Source organism: Streptopelia decaocto (genome assembly GCF_964273445.1).
Source record: "Streptopelia decaocto genome assembly, chromosome: 3".
In the NCBI taxonomy this organism is placed as follows: domain Eukaryota; kingdom Metazoa; phylum Chordata; class Aves; order Columbiformes; family Columbidae; genus Streptopelia; species Streptopelia decaocto.
Window position 1 is genome coordinate 93,453,877 of NC_138656.1, and position 22,772 is coordinate 93,476,648.

At 37.7% G+C, this 22,772-nt stretch overlaps 1 protein-coding gene across 2 annotated transcripts in view; it reads left to right on the top strand.

Moving 5' to 3' along the window:
* The first annotated feature begins 2,467 nt into the window (after positions 1-2,467).
* Positions 2,468-22,772, top strand: part of LGSN (lengsin, lens protein with glutamine synthetase domain) — a 39,770-nt gene continuing 19,465 nt past the window's right edge. Inside the window, exons 1-2 of one of the 2 annotated variants that reach the window (XM_082048481.1) lie at positions 2,468-2,515; positions 5,802-5,884. Coding sequence is in view for 1 of the 2 variants with exons in the window: in XM_082048480.1 (XP_081904606.1) it covers positions 2,471-2,515 (45 nt within the window). In the remaining variant the exon portion in view is untranslated. The remainder of the gene's footprint in view (positions 2,516-5,801; positions 5,885-22,772) is intronic. The other variant, XM_082048480.1, reaches the window with a different exon arrangement.

The window sequence follows — 22,772 nt, forward strand, 5'->3', positions numbered from 1 at the left end:
TTTTTTTCTCATTACTGTCTTCTACAAGCAGTATCCATATTACTGCATCCTAGATTCATTTACACATGACATTCATACTCCAATGCAGGACTGCAGGAGTCTGAAACAGAAGTCTGAAAGCAGCAAAGGTCAGTCAGTTTTTGTGCAGTCCTGTTTTTCCTCATTTTTATTAGAAACAAAGTTCTACTCCTGGCACTCATTTATCTCCCATATAAAATGATTATAAATATGTGTGTGAAAACAGTATTTTTCATGACAGTCTGCTGCACTGTCATGTGTAATTTTACCTTGTTAATGGAAAAATAATTTGTGCTGTAGTATTACGGTAGACAGTAACTAGTCAGTAGTAACTAACAGATGTTTTATTGCTCTTCAAAGATGAAAATCATTAAAAGAATACAAAAAAATTGTGGTGTTATCAATAATCATAAAAGAATAGAAATCTTGTTTTCATGCAAATATTTACTTACCAGTAAAAAGGAGAGCCATAATAAAAGAGCCCTTGTAGCTACACTGTAAAAAGAGAATACTTTTCTTAAGAAATGCTTCCACAAAGCGACAGAGATTCTCTGAAGAGTCATATTCAGTGCACGGTAGTGGGTTTGTTTTGGATAACCAAAACCAATTACTAATTGTCATTTCTTGAACAGATTAGTTAGAGATGCCTCTCATGTGCAGTGGGTTCCCTGTCCCATAAACAAATACAGCAATGAGGTAGTATAGGCAATCTACGTCAAGCCACTTCTAACAAAACTGATTTTGGGGGTAAAGGCATTTCAGTAGCATGAAGTGCTTTTGGAAAGGAGGACTCCCATAGGAATCCACAGTATTGCCTTTTAAATTTTGCAGCTATTTATTAGCTCCAGGCACAGGATGTCTGGTGCAAGCCATAACAAAGTCTCAGGGTTGTACAGTGAAAAATCTGTTTTCCTAGATATTTGTAAAAGAATTTCATACAAAAGCTCAACAGCCAAAAGTTTGTGTCATAATAAAATTTTGTAAGTCTCAAATATTTCCCATGTTCCATGGTAGCATCAAACCTCCTTCACTGATTAAATAGGTTCACAGGTTCATGACCTCTAAGAAAGCTCTGTTTTTCATCATGTTCCTGGAGTCTTCGGTTTCTTTTATGTTCTCACTTTAGGCTTAGTTATGAGACTGAAAAGAGGAGCTGAAATGAAGAAATCTGCCTGAAGGCAGCCAAGCACAAACTGCAGGCAAACCCAGAAAAACAGGCTGAAGATATGGACAGAGCAGAATGGAAGTAGCCATGGCAGATGAGTCACCTAGTTCAAGACAGAGCAAATCTGAGATCGAGACTGTATTAGCTACACATAGATTAAAACAGAATGAATAAACCCCTTCAGAACAATGTAAAAAGCTTTCAGGTCTGGGCAGTAGTGTGTTTGAAAATATACTTTTAAACAGGCATTATACCTAAATAGCAAATGTCGAAGCTTCTTAAATTGCCAAAAAGAAAACATAATTTTTTGTTTTCAATCCTTGGAGAGACTGACTGACAGTGAGAAAAACAAGTCTTCTTCAAGGGGGCTCATCCTGTCCCTAGAACTTCATTATAACTATAAACAAAGGAGCTGAAACAGGCTAAGTAAACAAAACTGGAAACAGTTTCTTCTCTTAAAATCCAAATGTAAGTTAAAGTACATTGAGGAAAGAATTTTGTTTCATTTTTTCTCTGCTGTTCTGCCATTGCCTAGTGACATTTTCAAACAGCGCTGGCTACTACTTGGAAGCAGAATTAGAGGATTGACTTTCTTCCCTCAAAGAAAATATTGGCTTTTTTGGTGAAAAATTGGGTGCTGAAGGCCTGAGTCTGACCTCATCAATTTTCAACCTCAAACTTTTATGTTTAAAATGATGTTTTTACGAGGAATGCTACTTTCATGCCTTGTGGGAACTGCAGCTCAATTGCTCGTGTCCCATTTTCTTTCATGATTTTCAGTGAAAATGCAACAATTCACATGAAAAATGATCACATTTTAGTGTTTAGTAGAAACAATTTTCTTCTGGAAACAAGCCAACCAAATACTGAAACTTTTCACAAGGCAATGCGTATTGAATTCAAGATCGTGATGCACGAAAAGCAAAGACTGCCTCTGCTAACCACTTGCAAAGCTATTGTAAAAGACACTCAAAATTCAACTTACTTCAATTTTATGAGTTCATATAAACTCGCTTATTAAAAATGGATGTAGGATGTAGGGTCAAGCTGCACAGAAGCTAGGGATCACACCACCTGCAGTTGCCTCTGAAACCTTAATTTAGCTGCCGTGGGAATCCATTTTCTAAACTAAATGTAAGAGGCAAAAAAAAGGAAGATAGGATGTGATTACATAATTAAAGACTTTATTGAAATGCAATTGCATGAAGGAACAGTATAAATGTTGCCAGGAAATAATTTATCTGATGTTTCCTAACTTCCAGTTCCTCAGTCTGCATTCCCCACCGGATGGTCACACACCAGCTGTGGTCCCACAGTTGCATGGCTAAAAAAGTAAAGAACAGCAAAAGAACTTGCAACTTAAGTAATATTCTTTTTGCATATTAGTTTGAAAGTTAATTCCTTAGTTGTTTGTTTGAAAAGGTGACTGAAAACTGCTGTTATGTGACACTGTAGGAATCCCCATCATCAGATTTGAACCCTCAGTTGTTTTCCACATGACTGATGTCAATGCATGACAGAACTGAATTGTGGACAATAGGAATCTGTTATTATTTGTGGGAATATGAATCCATGTGCTAGTGCTTAGATGCCCTTGTGAAGGAAAAAGAGTAAAAAACACAGTTCCTCTGTGGAGCGAATTAGCACTCTGACTTCTTGACTGAGGATGGGTAGCTGTGGACTCCTTTCCAAGCATGGGCTCTTGCTCATTTTAGTGTACGTTTTCCATTCCAGATGCTCACTCAGAGTTGGAGGTCCTTGAGCTTGCTGTGTGGTTGTGCTAGGAAGCGTGAGGTTGGTCAGGTGCTGAAGGCAGGCTGTTCACTGGGTGAAGTGTGATCTGCTTCTCATTCTCAGGCATGAAAAATGCCTAAGGCTGTAGGATGTGGCTCAGTGCTCTTTCACCAGAATTCAGTGGTGACTCCTACCTTACAATATTTTTGTGTAGTCATTTTAGTATTTCCAAATGTCAAAGATTTGGTAGAAAAGATGATGTGATAAGAATTCACGGAAGGAGACACAATACTGGTTTGTAACCAGCCTGTGCAGCAGTATCTCATTGTTGAAACAATCACAGGAAGGTTACTGCAGTAACTAAAAAAGTCATAAGAAAAAGGAGACTTTGAAAACTACAGTTATTTTTCCTAAATGCTTTTAAAGATGCTCTGGTGCAGCTGAGCAAAGGACCCCTTGATTCTCTGTATGGACGCTGAGTCATTCTGATGTCAAATGCCTGAAGCGTGCAGGAAATTGCAGGTTTGTTGTTGCTGACTCATAGTGTCATGTACATCTTGTTAACTTCAGCTGACGTACAGGGAGGACTGAAACACTTCTCTCACTCCTTGCATCTTTCCTTGTCTCTCATGGGTTGGGAAGACCGAGGTCTGCTTTGGAGATGACCGAGAGAATAATGCAGGAATACTCTCAGATAATGTTTATTTCTTGGTTGTTTCTTGAGCCCCTAATTACAGTGGAATGCTAGGTGCAGAATAAATGAATATTCTACAGAGTGGGACATCAATGACCTTTTAAACTATTCTGGTATTTCTATTGAAAGTTCCTTTTCCCCTGCTGCAGTAATGTAAAGAGAAGAAGCAGTGTCAGAACTCTGTGTGTCTATTACATATGGTGTGAGCAGCACCACTTATTATGCACCACTGAAGGCACCAGTGAAGACAGCTTCCATTCTCATTACACAACACTGGTTTTAGTTGTTTATACCTTTTTGAAGCACTGAGTTTAAGCCAAAACTTTTCATACCCTGCCTGTGCCCCTGGCTGAATTCCGTAGTATTTCAGCCAAATAAATCAGCTCCTTCAGTGAACGAGCCTAGGAACAAAGTGCCACTTTGCTCATGCTAATACTTAGAGGTCTTTTCTATAAAATTCTCCAGAACAACTCTGCTTTGAAGGAAGGATTTTAAATTTGGCAGAGGCATAGCTCTCATGTCAAAAATAAGCCTTCCATCATGCCTATGAAAATCCTCCCAATTTTTTTTGAAGTCTTAATAATTATGTCAATTGCATACAGGTTCAGGAAAGTTGTGAGAAAGCTGTTACTTTAGCCTTTTAAGATATCTCCTACAAAAACAAAGGATCATTGCAAACTTCATTATTACCTTAAGCTGCTACTTTAGCTGACCATATGTGTTATGTGTGCTTTCCCCATAGAGTAAATATGCTTCAATCAATGACTTTGGGAGAACTCAGAAAAGCTTTTTATGTACTGGGCCACTTCTAGCCCTGTACTGGCTTTCTGTACATAGAAAGGGAAACAACATAGAACAATACTTGGCTGAGAAAATAAATAATTGCAGAAAAGCAGATTGCTGAGATACAGTCTGTGGGGAAGAAAGAGAAGACTGAGGCATGGTTGCATTATGGAGACTAAGGATTTCCTGGACACTGACTGTGGAAGGGGTGGGACCCTATGTTTTAGGGTTAGAAATGAGCTTGGGAGAAGAGAACAGGGATGACTGGGTAAAGAGACTGGAACAAACATGCTGGGAATGTAGTCTGGGACTAGGAGAACAAGGAAAGGAATGTGGTACCATGACTTATGGAAGGAGAGGCTGGTGATGGATATAGATTACAAGAGGAAAAACAGAGGGATTATTGAAGAACAAATAGCCACAAAGCTGTTGGGCAATATTTTTCTCTGAAGGTTGGAACTCAAGATGCTTGAGATTTTTCTTTCTCTTGATACAAACAAATACCTGTGGAAACCTAAAAGGAAAAGTTAGCATGCTTATCTGCAAGTACAGAGAGTGTTCTATACTACATATACATCAGTACATTGAATTAAGTTTATATATAAAACTTCCATTCTAGTTTTATTTAATTACTAATTTCCTAACTTGGAAACTTTAAAAATGATTGTTCTGTATCTTTACAGTGTTTTTGTCTTCTATGTAACTTAATAAAAATTTTTTTCTATTACCCCAACACTTTAATATAGATCACAATGTCAAGCAATTCAGTTAGCATGCTTACATCTTTTGCAAGTAGTAAATTCTATTTTTACCTTCTTGTCAAGGGGGAATTTGTATTTTTGAATGGTGTATTGTTTTGGTAGGCTTTCCTTCCTTTCTTGTGTGTTTACACTGGAGATGGCAGGAGTGGACACTCATCTTGCATAGTGAAGTTTGCAATGATCCTCAGTTTCTGTGGGATATATCTAACATGAACAATTTTTTCATGAATAAAGATTAATGTGCACTGCATGAAGTTTAATTGTACTTCAGTTGTGTTTATTCTGGGACTCTACCTGGTACATTTGCATCGTTTCATGTACAATAGCCAATGTTTACTTTAAGGTGAAAAGCATCAGGAAAATATATTTTTACTAATCAGTATTATTTGTATATTGGTATGGCTTGGGAGAGAGTTGAAGTAGAAGATGGACGATAAATAGTGAGATGATGAGTTTTCTACCCAAAACTCATAGTTATAAATACAGCCCACATAGGTAGTGACCAGTGTTTTTGATGACTACTAACCAGGTTTTTACCTAGCTTCTAAGAAACTATTTATGAAAACTTACCTAATTTTTAAAAGCAATTGCTGCCCTGATGTAAAGTACCACTGGTACTAATTTTGCCTTATTCTTTCTCTCCTAGAAGCAGTAAGGAGGGAACACGCACTCTCCAAAACTCTCCCAACAAGTATCTCCTTGAACCTGCAGATCCTGGGGCAGTGTGTGGCGAGGAGTTTAAGCTTTGGCTCTCCTCTGCAAGCAGTTGCCCCTCTTGAGCAGAAGTTTCTTCTCTCTCTCCCACAGCTCCGAGAACATGAATGGTCACACTGCAGTCATCACACTAGTGAGGTATTTAAGCACCTATTCCCACTCCTTGTGTTAATCCTTTTTCTAAGCAGGTGTATCCTGGCAGCAGCAAAATCACTGTCTCATTATGACAAGGTCAGGTTCTTCTTTGGTGTTTTTGTAATGACTTTTACTTTTGACTCCTCCAAGCCTTATGTCCTTCTGCTTGAGTAGATCAGCCTTCTATATGGATAACTGGAAAATAAAAAAAAAAGTCTTCTACATTACACTGGATCAGTAGCAAACAAATGAGGATTTGGCACCTCTTCTTGTTCACATAAGCAGATAGATCCTTTCCTTATACCTTCTCTGGATCCTATTTGGAAAAACAGTCAGGTATTTGCTGAAGATGCAAGTGTCTACAAAGAGTGTTCATTCATTATTAAAAGTAGCTACAGGGTAGAGGGAGTTACTTGTGAGTGGGAGTTTGAACCTCTGGACTGGATATGGGAAAGAACAGCCTGTTTTTGATACTGTAAGTAATCAGCTTTGAAAAGGCAAAAGCATAGTAGGCGCGAACTGGCATGATAAGGCAGTAAAATAGGTTGGTCAGAAATTACATCTCCTCAGTGTCTTTACCAATCTATCCCAATGTTGTTTATCTTATTAAAAAAGTTTACAGAGGTTCAAGATTTGCTGAATAATGACCTTTGGATTATGGCACAAGGAGGTGAGTCGCTCACCATTATCAGGGTTGCAGAAACAATCCAGCAGTTGAATTCTTTCAAATGGCTTATGGCACAGATCATAGGTATTTCATAGCCTAAAGGCTGAAGAGCCATAGGAGGCAAGAATATTTCATAGCCTCCTATGTTCTATTCCATCTCTACCTAATTTTACCCCACTGGACTTTCAGTCTAAATGTAAACCAGTATAGGAATATGGCCAAGAACAGCTTTTAGATTGTGAGGTTAACTGGAACTGCATTACTCATGTCCTTATGCCTAATCTTTTGTGCCTTCCAGTATGGGTTTGGCATATCTAAGCCCCTTTTTAGGAGTGGTCCCTGGTCTGTGCTAAGCCCTCAACCATGCCAAGGCATTGCTCTGTGGAATGCCACCTGGCATGTGGGCATGCACCAAATCCATTTTAGGCTCACCAGTGGAGGGAAGTGTTGTAATAGTCCACTATCAGCAAGTAAGAGTGATGGGCCATTAGATGGCATTTTATTATGTGCCCTCAGACCATTCATCTGTTGTGTGCATGGATGTACTGTTATCTGGCCATCTATTAGGGTATGAATTTTCTTCATAGTCTTGATCAAAAGAACAGTAATGACAATATACAAATCTATTTGTGTAGCCTTGAACCAGTAGTATTTCAATGGATAGGGTAGAAATGCTACGTATGTGTATTATAAGGCATCAGAGACAGCACACTTAGCATCACTCTGTCCAGCTACTTTCCTATTATAGATAATGAGTATTCAATTCAGTGTTCAACCTCAAGTATGTTTGCAAGCTTGACAAAGGATAAATGGCATTTGTGGAATCCACTGATATTATCTGACTCAAGTAAATATGCAAAACTGCGGCAGGATCATGATAAACATTCACTGTATTCTCTGTTGCAGTGTATGCTACTGTATGTATTAACAACTTTTAATGCACATGGTTGCTTTTTATAGCTAAGCCTCTTTTCTGAAGTTGCAGGTACAGTCCCAGTAACAGTATACTACAGAAAAAGCCTCTGATTCTTTTCTCCTCCTTCTAGGTATGGATAGTAGTATTACTTTCGTAAGTGTAAGATATGCGCAGGTGTGTGGGAGTACAGATGCTTTCCAGGACTACTGTGGTTTGCTGCGTTGAAAATATATACAGATTACTTGTAACTTTTGTATCAATAAATGCCATATATTAAGCATTCCAATTGACCTATTAGGTGCCAAAAATGCCATTACATCTGCTCCGTAAAGAACCTTATGAACAGTAGCAAGGAACTCAGAAAGGCACTTTAAAATGATCTGGTAACCCTCACTGTTTAAAATTATTTTCAGCAAGATTTTGCTGCAGTTCTTGGAAAACACTTTAACGTGGATGCCAGAGCATTTTCCTTGAGAGCAATAGAAAAATTATACTCTGTACTTTTGCAATATTTTCTAACTCTTGTTTCTGTTATTTGAAGCATGATTTTTCTAATAAATAGATCAGTCATCCTTAATTCAGCACTGAAATGGTAACATGAGCAAGAAAACAGAGTAACTGTGTCTTGTAATTGTTCCAGTTTTACCTGGGACTGAAACGCTATGATGCATTTGATAATAATTGCATAGCCATTGCATTCTGTCATCCAAAGACATGGTTAAGTACTGATATTTAAGGCCTTCCATACCTTAACATGCTTTTGACCTGAATTACCTAACCTGAATCATAACTTCAAATTACCATAGCTTTTTATCTGGACATAGCATGGAAGGATATTTAACATCACTGGGCCAAACCTTAAAGCTTATGAAAAGCCATCCCACTAGCATAACTTATAATAGTATTCAGAGGCTGTTTTTACCTGATATCTAAAAATGCATATTGGGTCCTCAAGAGATTTTCAGAACAACTTATCTAACTCTCATTTAAGTCACAGGCTGTTTGTGCCACCTGTCTCTGTGGACATTGATAAATGGAATGAGATTGCACTGAGGGGAAATTTGGTATCAGAGACTCAGCAATAAGAGAAATAAGACATGTGGATGAAATTTCAAATAGCATCTATTTGCCTTTAGAAATTTGACTCTAACTCCTTAGGCCATGAAAGAGGAGTTACTTAAACTGATTGCATGGGTTGCTAGGGTATTAAACTAGATATGGGGCAATGAAATAGAAAGTCACATCCCTTATGAGTTTTTGAAATATTTAGACAGTTTCCATCCATCTGTTCCTAACTGTTTGACTGTAGTTATTTTCCCAAGTTTGGCAAAACTAAACTCTGAGCTTTCAAGTACAGTTCTTCTCTAGACCAAGAACACAGTGTCACAAGTCTTGTAAGAATTTCTTTCTAATGAGGTTCTCAACTGTGACGGAAGACTAACAGCATGGAAATAGGAGTGCAGCCAGCTGGAATATTGTTAACAAAGTACTGAAGTATATCAGAGCGAAAACATTTTGCAGAAATGTGTTTAAGAGTAAACTAAGTTTTATTTATTGCTTTTGGGGTACCACCTAGGGGCACTCGATATACATGCCTAAGTCCATGCTTTGCCTGACATGTAGGTCATTCCAAAAGAGGCTGATTTTAATTGAATATGAAGTTGGCTGCTGTCACCACTTATCCCCTCTTTTTCTAAAAGTGTTTTAAAAGTTCTGACTTCATTTTAACATGGGAAGAACCACTGTGTAAAATAGTGACAAATGTCACAAAATGGAACTGGCAACCTCAGTCAACATTTTTGAGAAATTCCTTAATTAATAACTGAAGAATATAAGGGTCTTGGCAAGTTATCATAACCACAGATAAATAAGTTGAGTCATCAGTGACTTTAAGCTTTTATTTTTGTGGGAACAGAGCCTGGTTAGAAATGGAGAGTGTATTGCAGGTTTCATAATAAGCTTATTTCAAGACAAGGTTTACTGGCAAATACCTCAGCATTTCTACTTTCTTGCTAGCTATTCCTTGCAGTAATGGAGATTTATTTTATGCTGCAACTAAGTACTTCTTCATGTCTAAATAATGTAAGAGATTCCTATTGGTTGCAAATCAAGTACCTACTGTATCAAGATATTTCACACTCGATTTCAGAATGAATGTTTTACTGCTTTTTGATGGAAACTGTAAATCTGTGAGGATGGTGCCACCTAATGTAAATAGAGAATATAACAACTATTTTCCATTTATTTGACATTGTGAAATTGCAAGGTGAGATTGAAAGGTTAGGAATTTAGTATTCTTTTATCCCTTCTGCCTAATTATCTGGAAGGCTATTCTGCCAGAGGTTTCTGTGGAGTGACTGCAAAGATCTCATTCCTACAAGGTTCAATTCTTATCTTTTCTCATCAATATACTTTGAACTATTTTAAGTTTTTAAAACATAAAGTACAGAAAATGTTTAACTAAAAACCTCTTAGGTTTAGCTGCATGCATCTCTCCTGGCTTCAGCTGGATTTATCTATCACCTGAGAACAGTTTCAAATACCATCGGAGGAGGGGACAGCAGAATTTAGTAGATACTGCCCACTGAGAAGAATCAAGGGATGATGTCTCAGAGAAAGCCTAATAAGTAACAGCTCTCTTGTGTCCTCCTTACCTATGCTCTTTCTACCTGCATTGCTGTAGATTTAGCCATGCTCATATCCAGGCACTGGTGTACACCTTTGTGTGTACTTAGTGCCGCTGTCATTTGCACCAACAGTGTTGACTCAGATTTTGAGAGTGTGTATTGTGGTTTCAAGCAATTTACCTCTTCTGCATTGCTGTAACTTCAGGTACTGAGTCCCTGCTCTGGCTCGACATAGTCAGAAATGTGTTTTAAATAATATTTTTTATAAGAGGAAAAAGGATTTTAAAGTTTTGTGAAGGCAAGGAGATGTTAGGTACCTACCTTAAAGAAAGACGTAATGGAGACCTATTTTCAGATGATCTATTTCTTAGACTGTTTTTGGATAAACCGTATGGAAACTGGATCTGACATAAACTCAGCTGTTTGATACAGTGCTGTACAAGACATAATGCCCTTGTCTTTTAACTTGTGTAAACAGACTATGTAATTCTTCACCTTTTTCCACATTACCAAGCAAGCTCATTCAGTTGCAGTGGTTTGGGTGAGACTGAGTGTCTGCATCACTTAAGCTGCTTTTTGGAACTTGTTGCTAAAATTATGGTAAGGATTCCCAATTAAAAAACATCCCAAGCATATTATGAATAAATAAAGGATAAACATTGTGACTGTGGATGCACGTTTTAATTAACTAGAAAGTCACATGTTTTCACAGATTCTCTGCTCTTTTTCTCCCCATGCTCATGTGTAGTGACTGTAGAGAGCTGAATAATGCTTTAGTCACACAGCTTTCATTAAAGCTATCAAAAACATGCAGTTAATTCCCTGAGCTCAACCTTGAAAACATAAAGGTTACTGCTTATCCCTGTATCTAAGAGCATGAGCACTTCTAACTGGCTTAGGAGCAACCATTGCTTAACGTGGTAAAAATCCCCTTTATAAAGTAGAATTATATTAAATGTTCAATACTATTGTGATATTCTTTGGGTCTTTTGGGAACCTCTTTATAGAAGCATCAAGATGGATGAAAAAGCACAATATTCTGATGACTGAGAACAGGACTTAGAAGAATAAAAACTTCAGTCATTACACTGCTAGCAGATAGAAGGGGTGCATTATCATCTATACATACAAGTCAATAGATGAAAGGGGTTTTGAGATAGCTATGACCTTTTTTATGTTATTTGTTGACCCCAGTAGCGTGCATTGTAACTAACTTTTTCCATCATATAGAAAGAATTAGCATTTTTATTGCTAAACCAGCCAATTTGACTGGGGTTTATATTTCCCTTAACATACTTGTATTATTCCATAATTCAGCTGACCCTAATACAGCAAAGATGGCTGTTGTGCCAGACTGTAAAATCTAACAGTAGGATTTCTTTCCAATACAACACAGAGAATGTCTTCTTATCGGTCTCTGTCACGATGATTGGTTTGGGACAGAAAACTTCACTAGCAATTGAAGAGTATAATGCTCAATAAACTTGCAATTCAGCATGGTTTTATTTTTTCCCTTTTCTGCCTAAGTCATCTTCTCAGATGGATTAATACTCCACACTCCTTGTGTAACCTTTAAGAGGCTAAAAATGCTCCTTTTTGGGTATACTACGAGACAAGAATGCCCTGCAAGTTGCTCACAGTCCTCATTGCTGGGTGTGCTCCTAGCTGTGTCTTGACTCCATGTCAGGACAAGAGCTAGGTGTATGCCACCCTCCATTTGACCTGGCTTCTCTTGAAGGGGAACTCAAATATATGGGTAGCAAAAGAGCTAAATCAATGGTGGAGTAAGTAGTCAGGTCTACGCTATCTAGGTCAGATCAGTGCAAATCAGGTCGGAGTAGACTAAAGAGTCTCAACTGAGCTACTGAAATCAGTGAGGTGGAACCATTACTACCAGTGGATAGCTGTGCACAACTGAATCTGGACACCATCAAATAAAAGTCATAATTAAGTCTAATTTAGCACAGGGTTTGAAAAGAAAAATCAAGACCAAAAAAATCTCCCTCTAAACCACCAAACTTGACTGTTTCCCCTGGCACTAGGTTGTGTTCAAAGCTTCCTTGAAAATGTGAGATAGAAATATATATTTAAATGAAAGTAGACATTCTTTCCGGGGAGCACTGGGGCTACAAGAAAATGCAAAAATTATTGTGGCACTTGTCATAATATTCTTGAATGTTGTTCATAATATGTCTTTAAACTATTCCCTATGGGAATTCAGGAGAACATGACAGTTGCTTGATACCATTGATTGTCTATAAGTGAATCAGAACTGTATTCTATTTCACTCATCCCTAAGGAAAAAAGAAACCAAAACAAAAACAACTAACAGATTTTTGAGGTTAATTCTGGTTAAACTCATATAACTAGGCTTACAGTTTTACAGCTGTGATCAGTTTTCCCCTGTATTCTTATGATTAGTTTAGATTTTGTGGTCCTAATTAGGAAAGCATTTTAAGACTATTTATGCCCAAGCGGAACTTAACATAGAATCGCCTTTTGTTTTTCCCTTCCTCCTCTTAGACCACAGCTTATGAAGACTACAAGTGACAGATTCTTGATGAATGTTTTTCGTATAACCATTTAAAATAGTGAACTGTTTCAGTTGGGGTATAGTTACTAATGTCATCCCAGTCATTTTGGTGAAATCCTCTATCCTGATATCACTGAGTTCCCACTGTTGTGACAGAGATCACGGTGTAATCCTCTTGTATTGAAAGAATATAATCCAAAGGGAAGGGATCCTACACCATCAATTTTATGCTAATAGAATTCAAAACCTGCCTGGCAGAAAAGCTAGATAGAAAACAACTTCAACATAAAATAGATCCTTTTTACCAAGGCAGAGATTAAATCTCATGCTCCTTCTGTCTAGAAGAGTCTCTCGCTAGTGATATATATAATAAAGCATATATTTCTTCCCTTTATCTGACCCAATGACTTTGTAGTGAGTTTACATCAAGTGGAATAATTTTAACGAAGAAAGATTAAGCATCTTTTTCACCTTTTCCTTTAGCAACATCAGCTGTTGACCTGATTAGAATAGCATAGGATAGGATAGGATAGAATAGAATAGAATAGAATAGAATAGAATAGAATAGAATAGAATAGAATAGAATAGAACTATTTCAATTGGAAGGGACCTACAATGATCATCTAGTCCAACTACCTGACCACTTCGGGCCTGACCAAATGTTAAAGCATATTATTAAGAACATTGTTCAAATGCCTCTTGAACACTGACAAGCTTGGGGCACTGACCACCTCTCTAGGAAACCTGTTCCAGTGTTTGACTACCCTCTTGGTAAAGAAATGCTTCCTAATGTTGAGTTTGAACCTCCCTTTATGGAGCTTTGAACCATTAAGCATTTGAACATGACTGTAAAGAGATTTGGTATAGAGTGTAGAATTGTATATTTAAATCCATTCTGGCATGAGTTGATTTGAAACTGTATCTACTGTTCTTTAGATAAGTATACTTCATTAAGCAAATTAAAAGTGTATGTTCCTTTCTGTCTGAAAAACACAAATAATCTACTAGGGAAAAGGGAAAAAGTACATATTAATAGAAGTAAACCAAAGTGCCCTATGTGCGCAAATAGTGCAAAGGAGAATTTCTTTTCATAGTGGACAGATTTACTGAGGAGGTAAAAATAAAGAATACTGGAGTTATGGTGCAATAGCACAAACACATCAAAAGATTTAGGTTATTAGGCTAATAAAGTTGGGGCCAAGTTTTAATCTGCAGAACTACAAAAGTTTAAAGTAAGCATAATCACCCAATATAGAACCCCTCTTTGTCTATAAAATTCTAAAAATTGTTCAAAAGATAATCCTGAAGATAATTTCCTTTAGACTTGTCCATGCTGACACCTGATGGTAACCATCTGATCTTCCAGCATGGGCTCCTGGCCTTCCGAATTAGCATGGTTCTGGAATAAATTATCAAGAAGTTGTGCAGGATGCAAAGATTTGTAGTTACAGCACCTCAGCCTGTGACACTGCTGTCTTGATGAGTCAATTAAGATCTGTTACATCTGCCAGTAATTTGCATGGTAAATTAATGTGAAAAATGCCAGCTGCTGCAGAAGACGGTGTTGGTGCTTTGGTTGTTCAGTTTCTGTCGTGCAGCTTCTTCCAGTTCAACTCAGAGAGTGCATCATAGCTAGACAGCATTACAAGGATAGCTGTAAAACTGGAATAATGGTATTAATGCTCACATGACGTATTTTGCAGGATTAAGAGCATTACCTGCATTTAAATTAATCCATATTAGTTGCTAATTATAGCCTGCAGGACCAAGGGCAGCTGTAAGGTTCACTCGGAGGAGTGTCTTGCACCTCACTTGCTGGTCTCCCTCCCCAGACCTCGTCACAGGTTGTGCCTCAGCATGGGGCAGGTGTGACAAGCTGCATACGGAGTCACACTGTGAGGGAGCCTTCCTGTGTGATGCCATGCTGGAACAGGCATGGCAAACCACAGACACCATTTTCTAGCTGCAGTTCAGCCACTGCAGCCACTGCCTTGTGTCAGGAGAGAGAGCGTACATTGCCACTGAGGTGGTGAAGGAGGAGGAGGAAGGTGTATTGGGCAGAGCTAGGGGAACAGGAATTCTTGTTCTATCTGTGGTCTTATTTTGGTTCTGATTTAATATTCTTCATTGCCTGTCTAAAGCCATAACATTATTCTATAACTTTTTTTTTTTTTTTTTTTTTTTTTTTTTAATTCTCTTACAGTGACAGCTGTATGCAGGAGCAAGTAAAGTAGCATATGCCTTACAAGTAAAAGCTGGCCTATGAGAAAAGACTTTTGGTGCAAGCCTATATTTAATATATGAAGAACTGACTGGCTTCCAGACTGGAAATTATATTTTTGGAAGGGAATAAAAGCAAAAAATAAAGTAAAATAAAGCAATAGATAAAAGAAATAGAACAATTTCCAGTCACTTAGTAAGACAGAGGAAGCAATAGAAAAGATGAAAAAATATTTGATTCCTCTTATTAGGAATGGTACAAACTCATAAGGACATGACTGTTTGTTTAAAAGTATCACTTTGACTCATAGAAAGACAGACTCTTCATGATCTCCTAATCACTAGTTCTTTATAATTTGAAAAGTAATTTTAAACTTTCAATACAGCAAATAAATCAGATGTGTTGTCAAGAGCAAAATAAAGAAAAAGGTTTCTGCATTTTCTTTGGACACTTGATATACAAAAGATTAAGAACTGGCAAAGATGTAATAAGGTCTGGCATTTGATTTTAATGCTGAGATTATGGAGCATAACTGGAAGCACTAATAGTGCTACAGTTTCAAATAATCAACCTTTTTTGACAACTGTAGTTGTTACAAGTATAAAATAATTTTTTATTACCTATTGATAAGATTTCTCATGTTGTGCCATTGTCATAAAAGTTAACTTCATTAACTTCTAGTACATCTTGGGCCAATTTTTGAGTCCTATCCTTGTCTGTGAGTACCATTTGTACCTACCTTTTGTCACCTGCGAACAGAGGAGGGAGCAGCACTTTGTTGTGGCATGTCTAGTTACCTAAATAATCACTGGACAACAAACGGGTGATACTGGATAAATGCAGTCATGCATAGTGAAAGTGTACTTGTGAAAATGTGGGAAGAGAAAACCACATGAATAAATCTTCAAAGAGGACCTATCAGAAAGGTAGTTAGAGTAATTGAGTAAGGATTGGTGCAAATCCAAGTTCTAGCAATTTTTCTGTTTTTCTGTTTTACTAATAGCAATATGGAATTTAACTAACTGAAGCCCTTGCAAATCTTGATGCTGAATAATATATCAGCTGTTAAGAAATGACAAAGAAAAAGACACTTTGAACAAGACAAACTATAGCATTATTTAATAATGATGGCAAGGCTCAGGGTTAGATGTAAAAGCAGAAATATATACTGTTGGTGAAGGAACACATTAGGTTAGATTTTCCTGAAGGGATTTTGATGTTTGAATTTCTCCTTCAGCTTTGTAATACCAGCCTTTATGTATTAGTACAGAATTTTATAGGTTTATGGCGGTGAGGAAGAGACAGTGAATACCTCCTTTTGCTGGCAATGTAATTGCCAGCCTTGGAACTGGGGAACTCAAGGATCTTTGTTCTCAAACACTCCTGAGATAAGTCTGTGCAAAATCCAACTTAGCTTGTATATCTATATAGTACTATGTAGTGTAGATATTACTTGACACTAGCCAGTTGGCACCAGTTTTGAAATCTCAATGTGTTAGAAGAATAATATAAGGCTTTATAATGTCTTTTATTTTTAAGGCTCCTGAAATTGGAGGAAACAATTAGTAATTTTAGCTGTGTTCTCTGTTAACCTTTAGTTACCTATTTCATCTGTCTTTAAGGAGAGGGCTACTTTTGAAGCCAGTCAGGGAGGGTAGGTGTCTTTTGTCATGCCTGGCAGGATTAGAAATGGCAGTGGCCATATCCCATAAAATCTGGGTGATTACAAAATGTGATCAAATTATTCTGAGAAATTTTCCAGCCCCATGAGCAGATTACAGGATGCAATCCTCCCTTCCTCCAACCTGAGAAGCACTAGGCACTATCCAAGACCCATCCCAGTTACAAAATCTATATCCTCTGAAGTTTCTTTTGAACAATTTAGGCATTTCAGGGAATCCATTGAAATTAACAGCTGAAGTTAACCAACATTAGTGGGGAGAAAAAAAAGTTTCCTGGTGGATTTCCTGAGGCCTGATTCTTTTTTACTTAAAAGAATGTTAATTCAGAGTATATAGAAATTTCCCCTTCTGGAAAAAGCAATCTGAATGAGAGGAGAGTACAGGCAGTGATAATTTTAACTTCTATTTCCTTTTGAAAATACTTGAAAAAAAACCCCGACATTGCTAGCTGGAATCAGAAGTAGTTCTGAGCCACAATGATGGTGAAATTGCATGTATGGAGGTTGCTGGCAACTTGCCAGCAGAGAGCTCCCCTGAGTTGGCAGTTATTTGCTGCAGTAGCTGTCACCATAGAAGCTGTATCTCTTTTTTAGCTGCTGAAGCACCAGCAGTTGGAGAATGAGCAGTTTGCAGTTTCTCATTACTACTTATTCATCAGAGACAGTGCATACAAAGTATCTGTAGCTGAATTATTAAGTGATAATTTTTGTGATGTTTGGTTTGTGTTACACTTACGATGTGTCTAGGTTTTTAGATTAGTATTTGATAAACTGTGGTTGAAGCCCAGAATATTTAAATTAAATAATTATGCAAACTCATGATATCAGTTCTACATTCTAAAAGAAAGGGATCATTTTGTGTAATTCTCTGCTTGTCCTCCAGAAAACAATCTTATTTAGTGTTCTTCTGGGGCTCCCTTTCCAGTGATGCTAGAAAGAACAGATAGCTATCAAAATATTAGAGTACATGATACACACCCTTAAGAAACTGTATTTACTAATAACAATGTTAAATATGATTTTGTAGCCAATGGAAGCTGGAAAAAAAATAGCAGAGTTACGCTAATGTTAAGATTGAAACCATCTCAAGGCTGATTAGATGAACTAAACTTCGCTACAGCTACCTGTAAGGATTAAAGACTGGGAAAGGTGCTTCTGTAACTAAGTGGAAAAGGAGAAGGAGAGGAGAGGTGGGACAAGCAGCTGAAAGAGCAAAAGCCTTAGAAGCAGGTCTGCTACAGCCCCTCCATCTGCCAGTGGGATGTGGGGGTGGTGCAGATGTTTCTTGCAGGTACATCCCTGATCAAGCAGCAGTCATTCCTCCATAATGTCTTTGTTGGCCAGCACCACAATCTTCTACTCACCTTTGTTTTCCAGGCCTGTTAACTTTGCATCTTGATGTTGGAAGGTGTTGCCTCATTTAAACATGGTTGTTCATTCTAGGCACAGATAAGTGTAGCTATAAAAGATTGATGTACAATTATAAACTTTTCTGTACTTTATATTAATAGTTCACTCACCTGTAATAGAAAGGCCTCTCAGGCAGAATTCAATGGTAAATGTAAAATAAACACAATCTCATTCATTTCATCTTCCCTTCGCTCCGTTGGGTACTAACAGAATACTTCTCCCTCTTAGGATACCTTCCTCTCTGGAGCTTTTTTGGAGGAAAGACTGTAGAGAGGTTTGTTATTATGAAGCAATACTCCCACACTCTTGTGAAAGCAGTTTTCTGCAAAAGCCTACTGACAGAAAATGTCTTTTTGAGTCTATATATAAAACCCAATTTCTTTACAAAATCTTGGATATTCCTCATGAAGATACAGTAGATTTAGCTTGATTTATCTTCTTTGTTAAAGGTGGGAAGGTGAAGAGTATTACTGAACTAGCTGCTCTTTGCAGTGTGCCGTGTAATGTGGTAGATGTGGAATGGGCTTCCATCAGCTTCTGGCTTCTCTGACGATCACAGCTCCACTGAAACCAGCAGCCTCCCTCAGGCACATGTTGGCAGAGAATCCTCTCTCTTTTCTATTTCACCCTGTCCAGAAAACAAAACTAAACAAATCAACATTGGTTTTAGGAGGATCTAATAGGCGCTTGAGATGGAAATAGCTGATCCTTTCAGTGCTAATGGAAATATTATTCATTACTAATGGTGCTTGCCAGGCTAGTGCCTCAAAAACTACACTCTTCAAGGCACAAGTTGTTCTTTCTTGTCTTTATGTTCTGTTTAGCAAAACAGAGCAGAACAGAATACAAAGTATAATAGAGATTTTTTGCTCTTGCAAAAACATAATGGAGTTAATTAAAAAGATTTATAAAAGAATAATTTAGGCTGAATGACCTCTGTGGTAGTCATCAGGTTTGATATGCCACTTAAATCAGGGTCAATGTTGAAGTTGTTAACAGGTTACTCAGAGCCTTATACAGTCAAGTCCTGAATACCTCTGAGGATGGAGATCCCACAGCCTTTCTGGGCAACCTATGCCAGTGTTTGACCTTGCTGTGAAGAATATTTTTCTTGCTCTCAAGAATGAGATTTTTTAACCTGAAGTGTATATTTTTTTCAAACTATGAACTGAAGTTGTTCAGGCTTTCATTCAAAATGAAAAAAGGTGGAGAGTCAGAAGACCTGTTTCTGTCTGGCCTCTGCTTCAGGTCTGAGTAGTTATGCTCAGAAGTGTTCCTCTCTTGCACAACTCATCACAAAATAGACTGAGAAGCAACTCTGCCACAGCAAAATATAGGTCTATGACACCTGTATGTTGCTTAGAAAAAGGATCTGTGCAATTTTGCTGACTTGCATGATGACAGTCTGAAAGGAACTTGCAGGAGACCAGTCCTACGGAGTGTGCTGTGTGTTGTTTTTTTTAATGTCTGCTTGATAGAATGTCAAGTCTTGTAAGTAAGCCAATTTCTTGAATATTAATAAACTTCCAGTTGTTTCCTGCTCTGCTCTGTGACATGTGGGGTGGTTCAGAACAGGAGCAGTTGCAGAAATTGGCCAGACAGTGTCACAAGGTTAGGAGTTGTGGTCTTTCAGTGCTTTCAAGACGAAGAAGGATTTTCAGAATCACAGTTTGGGACTTGGGTACCTGTATTGGTATGTTTCACTGGAGATGCCTAAGGTTTTTGTTAACCAGAGCTCCTAAGCCATCGTCATTATTTCTACGGGTTAAATTTAACAAACGCTTTTATTTATTTATTTATTTATTTATTTAGTATAAAAAAATGCCAAACTTGCATTTTCACAGGGTTAAATGCCAGTCTTAACATCGTGTTTACTTGTGTTTGTTGGGTGATCAATTGTGGGGAAGGGTTACTGTCAGCACACTGTCATCTTGTAATGTTATGTCAGCTAAAGGAATCTGTATGAAGATAATGTCAATTAAACACAGTCCTTTGAATTCACATTAAACCTGATAAATAGAAAGCATAAGAAAGAAAATACAATATTTGAAATATTTTTAGAGATCTAATGCAAAAACGACCCCTCTCCCCAATTTTAATACAACCAGATCTACCAGTATTAATTAAAAACATACAAGCACCCAGAATAACAGGCTAGTACTGCATGTTGTTCTTGCATTGTGCTGTCTGTTTCAAATCCCGGTCCATGTGCCTCAATAACATACTGTTGTTATAATGCCCAATATAGGTTTTACCTCTAAGGAGCCTAACAATAGCTTCTATTCCAGAACAGAAATGGCTTGTTCCAGGACAAAAGCCTTTTGTGAGGAGAAAAGTAGAGAAAAACAGTTTTATACTCAGTTGTCTTTGTTTCCAGGCAGGCAGCAGCTAATAATGTGCATTTGTCAGTTTACTACTTTAACACTGTTCCAGAAAATGGTGCTCTTGGCCATGACACGTTGGGGTTGCTCTTTATGGTTCATCATCTGCATGGCTTTCTGGGAAAAGAATTTTACAGCAATTCTGGTTTAACTAACCTTTATTGTACCTGTGCCTATAAATACGGGGTGGCTTTCTGCTAGATTTTTACTAAGCCATTTCTAATGGTGACCTGAACTAGAATGAAGTGGACATGAACAAAAGGGAAGATCTTACTCAGCAGGTAAGAGACTGACTGGGAAGGATTTCTGAGCAGATATGCTAATATAAAATACTTTTTGCATGTGTTTCAAGATTCCAAGTGAGCGAATGCTTCATTGTGGATTATGTGCAAGGCTCTTTGTGTCTAGTTCTGAAGGAAATGTAGGTCAAAGAAAGGCTTCTTGTTTAAGCTGAAAAAAGCCCCATTTACTTTAGGAAGCAACTGTTACACATTTTTACTTCCTATCTCTTTCATTTATGACTTTATCGAAAGTAACAGAAACAGAGGACTAAAACCTGATATCATTAATATTTGTGGGAAAACCATTTGGCTTTGGCTTCATTAATGTAAATGAAAGCCCTACAATTTGTGAACCAGAGTCTGACCTGGATTTGAAAGTGACAGTCCTGAGTCAGGCTATGTGATTTGAGTGGGGCTGCTCAGTTTCTATGAGTGCATTTTAAAAAAGATTCTGGTCCTGAATTTGTAATATGTATTTTAAATAAAGTAAAAAAAAATATGAAAATGTGCCTGCTATTTTGAGTAGTGTCCAGATCATCTCATTGTGAAAACACCAAAATGTTTCTTTAAAAATATTGAGAAAGATGTAATGTGGCTTGGAAGTAAGAGTGCAGGTAGACTTCTTGAGGCTATTAGACATTTTAATCGAAGTGAACAAATGGATACTTTATGTGCCAGAAATGTACCTACTCTGAGTCACTGCCTGCCTCCTAGACCATCTTTGTGTATGAAATGAGTCATAGAAATTGGACTTAAAAGTCTTGTAGATCATTTAGTCCATTCCCTTGCAAATGTCTTCCTGAGGATTAGTTGAGTGTCAAATGGATCCTGCTTTTAGATCTCATTTACACCACTGCAAATTGGACATGACACCACCAGTGTACTTTTTGTGGTCTCAGGATCAGCTTCTTCATTTTGACACTTTATCTTACTTCAAGGAATTTTTTTTTTACATGGTGTAGGTGGCATAGTTGAAGGGAAACTATTTTGCAAACAACCTTGCCTCACTGACAACTCTGTTGCTTTGAGGCAGCAAGAGAATCAAAGACCCTCAGAAGCTTATCTAATTATTGCATGTATAGTATGAAGGCTTTGGATGGGACTAGCAGATAAAGGGAGATGTCAGATGTGAAAAGTAGCACAATACTGTGATGTAAACTCATTCCATTCATTTCAATATGAAGGTCATTCATAGTCTTGAGTATATTTAAAAGTTTCAGAGAAGGAAGGAGACTTTGCTTTTGCTTCTAATGTTACCACACATCTTACCATGATCTATGGCAAGTCTGTACTTCAGCTTCTCTAACTACAAAATAATCACATATACCTAGTATTTATGCCACTTGTAGGTCCTTCACTGGGAGGTTTTGTAGCAGTAAATCACTCTCATAGAATCACTTCATCAAACAAGGTCATTGAGGGAGAAATGAGTCACAGCAATATCTTGACAATGTACTGCGATCTCTATGTCTCCAGCTTACAAGCCACCAGTGCCTGTCTATCACAGCACACGTTGCTTCAGCACTGCACACAAGAGCCAAAACCCCTCTCTGTGTCTGGACCTGCTCCCTGGAAATGTCTGTGTTGTTCTTCACATGACTCCATGGCCAGATTCCCTCCTGGTACAAATCTGTGTAGCTCCAGTGACTCCAGTGAAGCTGCATTAATTCCCCGCAGTAGATAACTTGTTCTTGAGTCCTTTGCTCCTTCGCTGCCTCGTTACTGGGGGAGCAGCTGGGCAAGCATCTGTCAGAGTAAGGGGAAGGGAAAGCACATGGACATGGGCATACATGCTTTATGGGTAGTATTGTGTAAGGTTTTAAACAACATCTCCTGTTGACTTGACTTATAGATTTTGAAATTTGTTGCTACACAAAAATATTAATTAAACTTGACTGTACCAACCTGAGGGAGCCGTAAAGGGTAACCTGGTAACAGCCAGAGTGAGTCAGAAAAAGTTCCTCAACATTTACAGTTTCATAGCAGTTTAAAGGCCTTGAAAAACTGTGTTACTTTTGAAATAAAACTGGAAAAAGGTTCAACAATGTGAA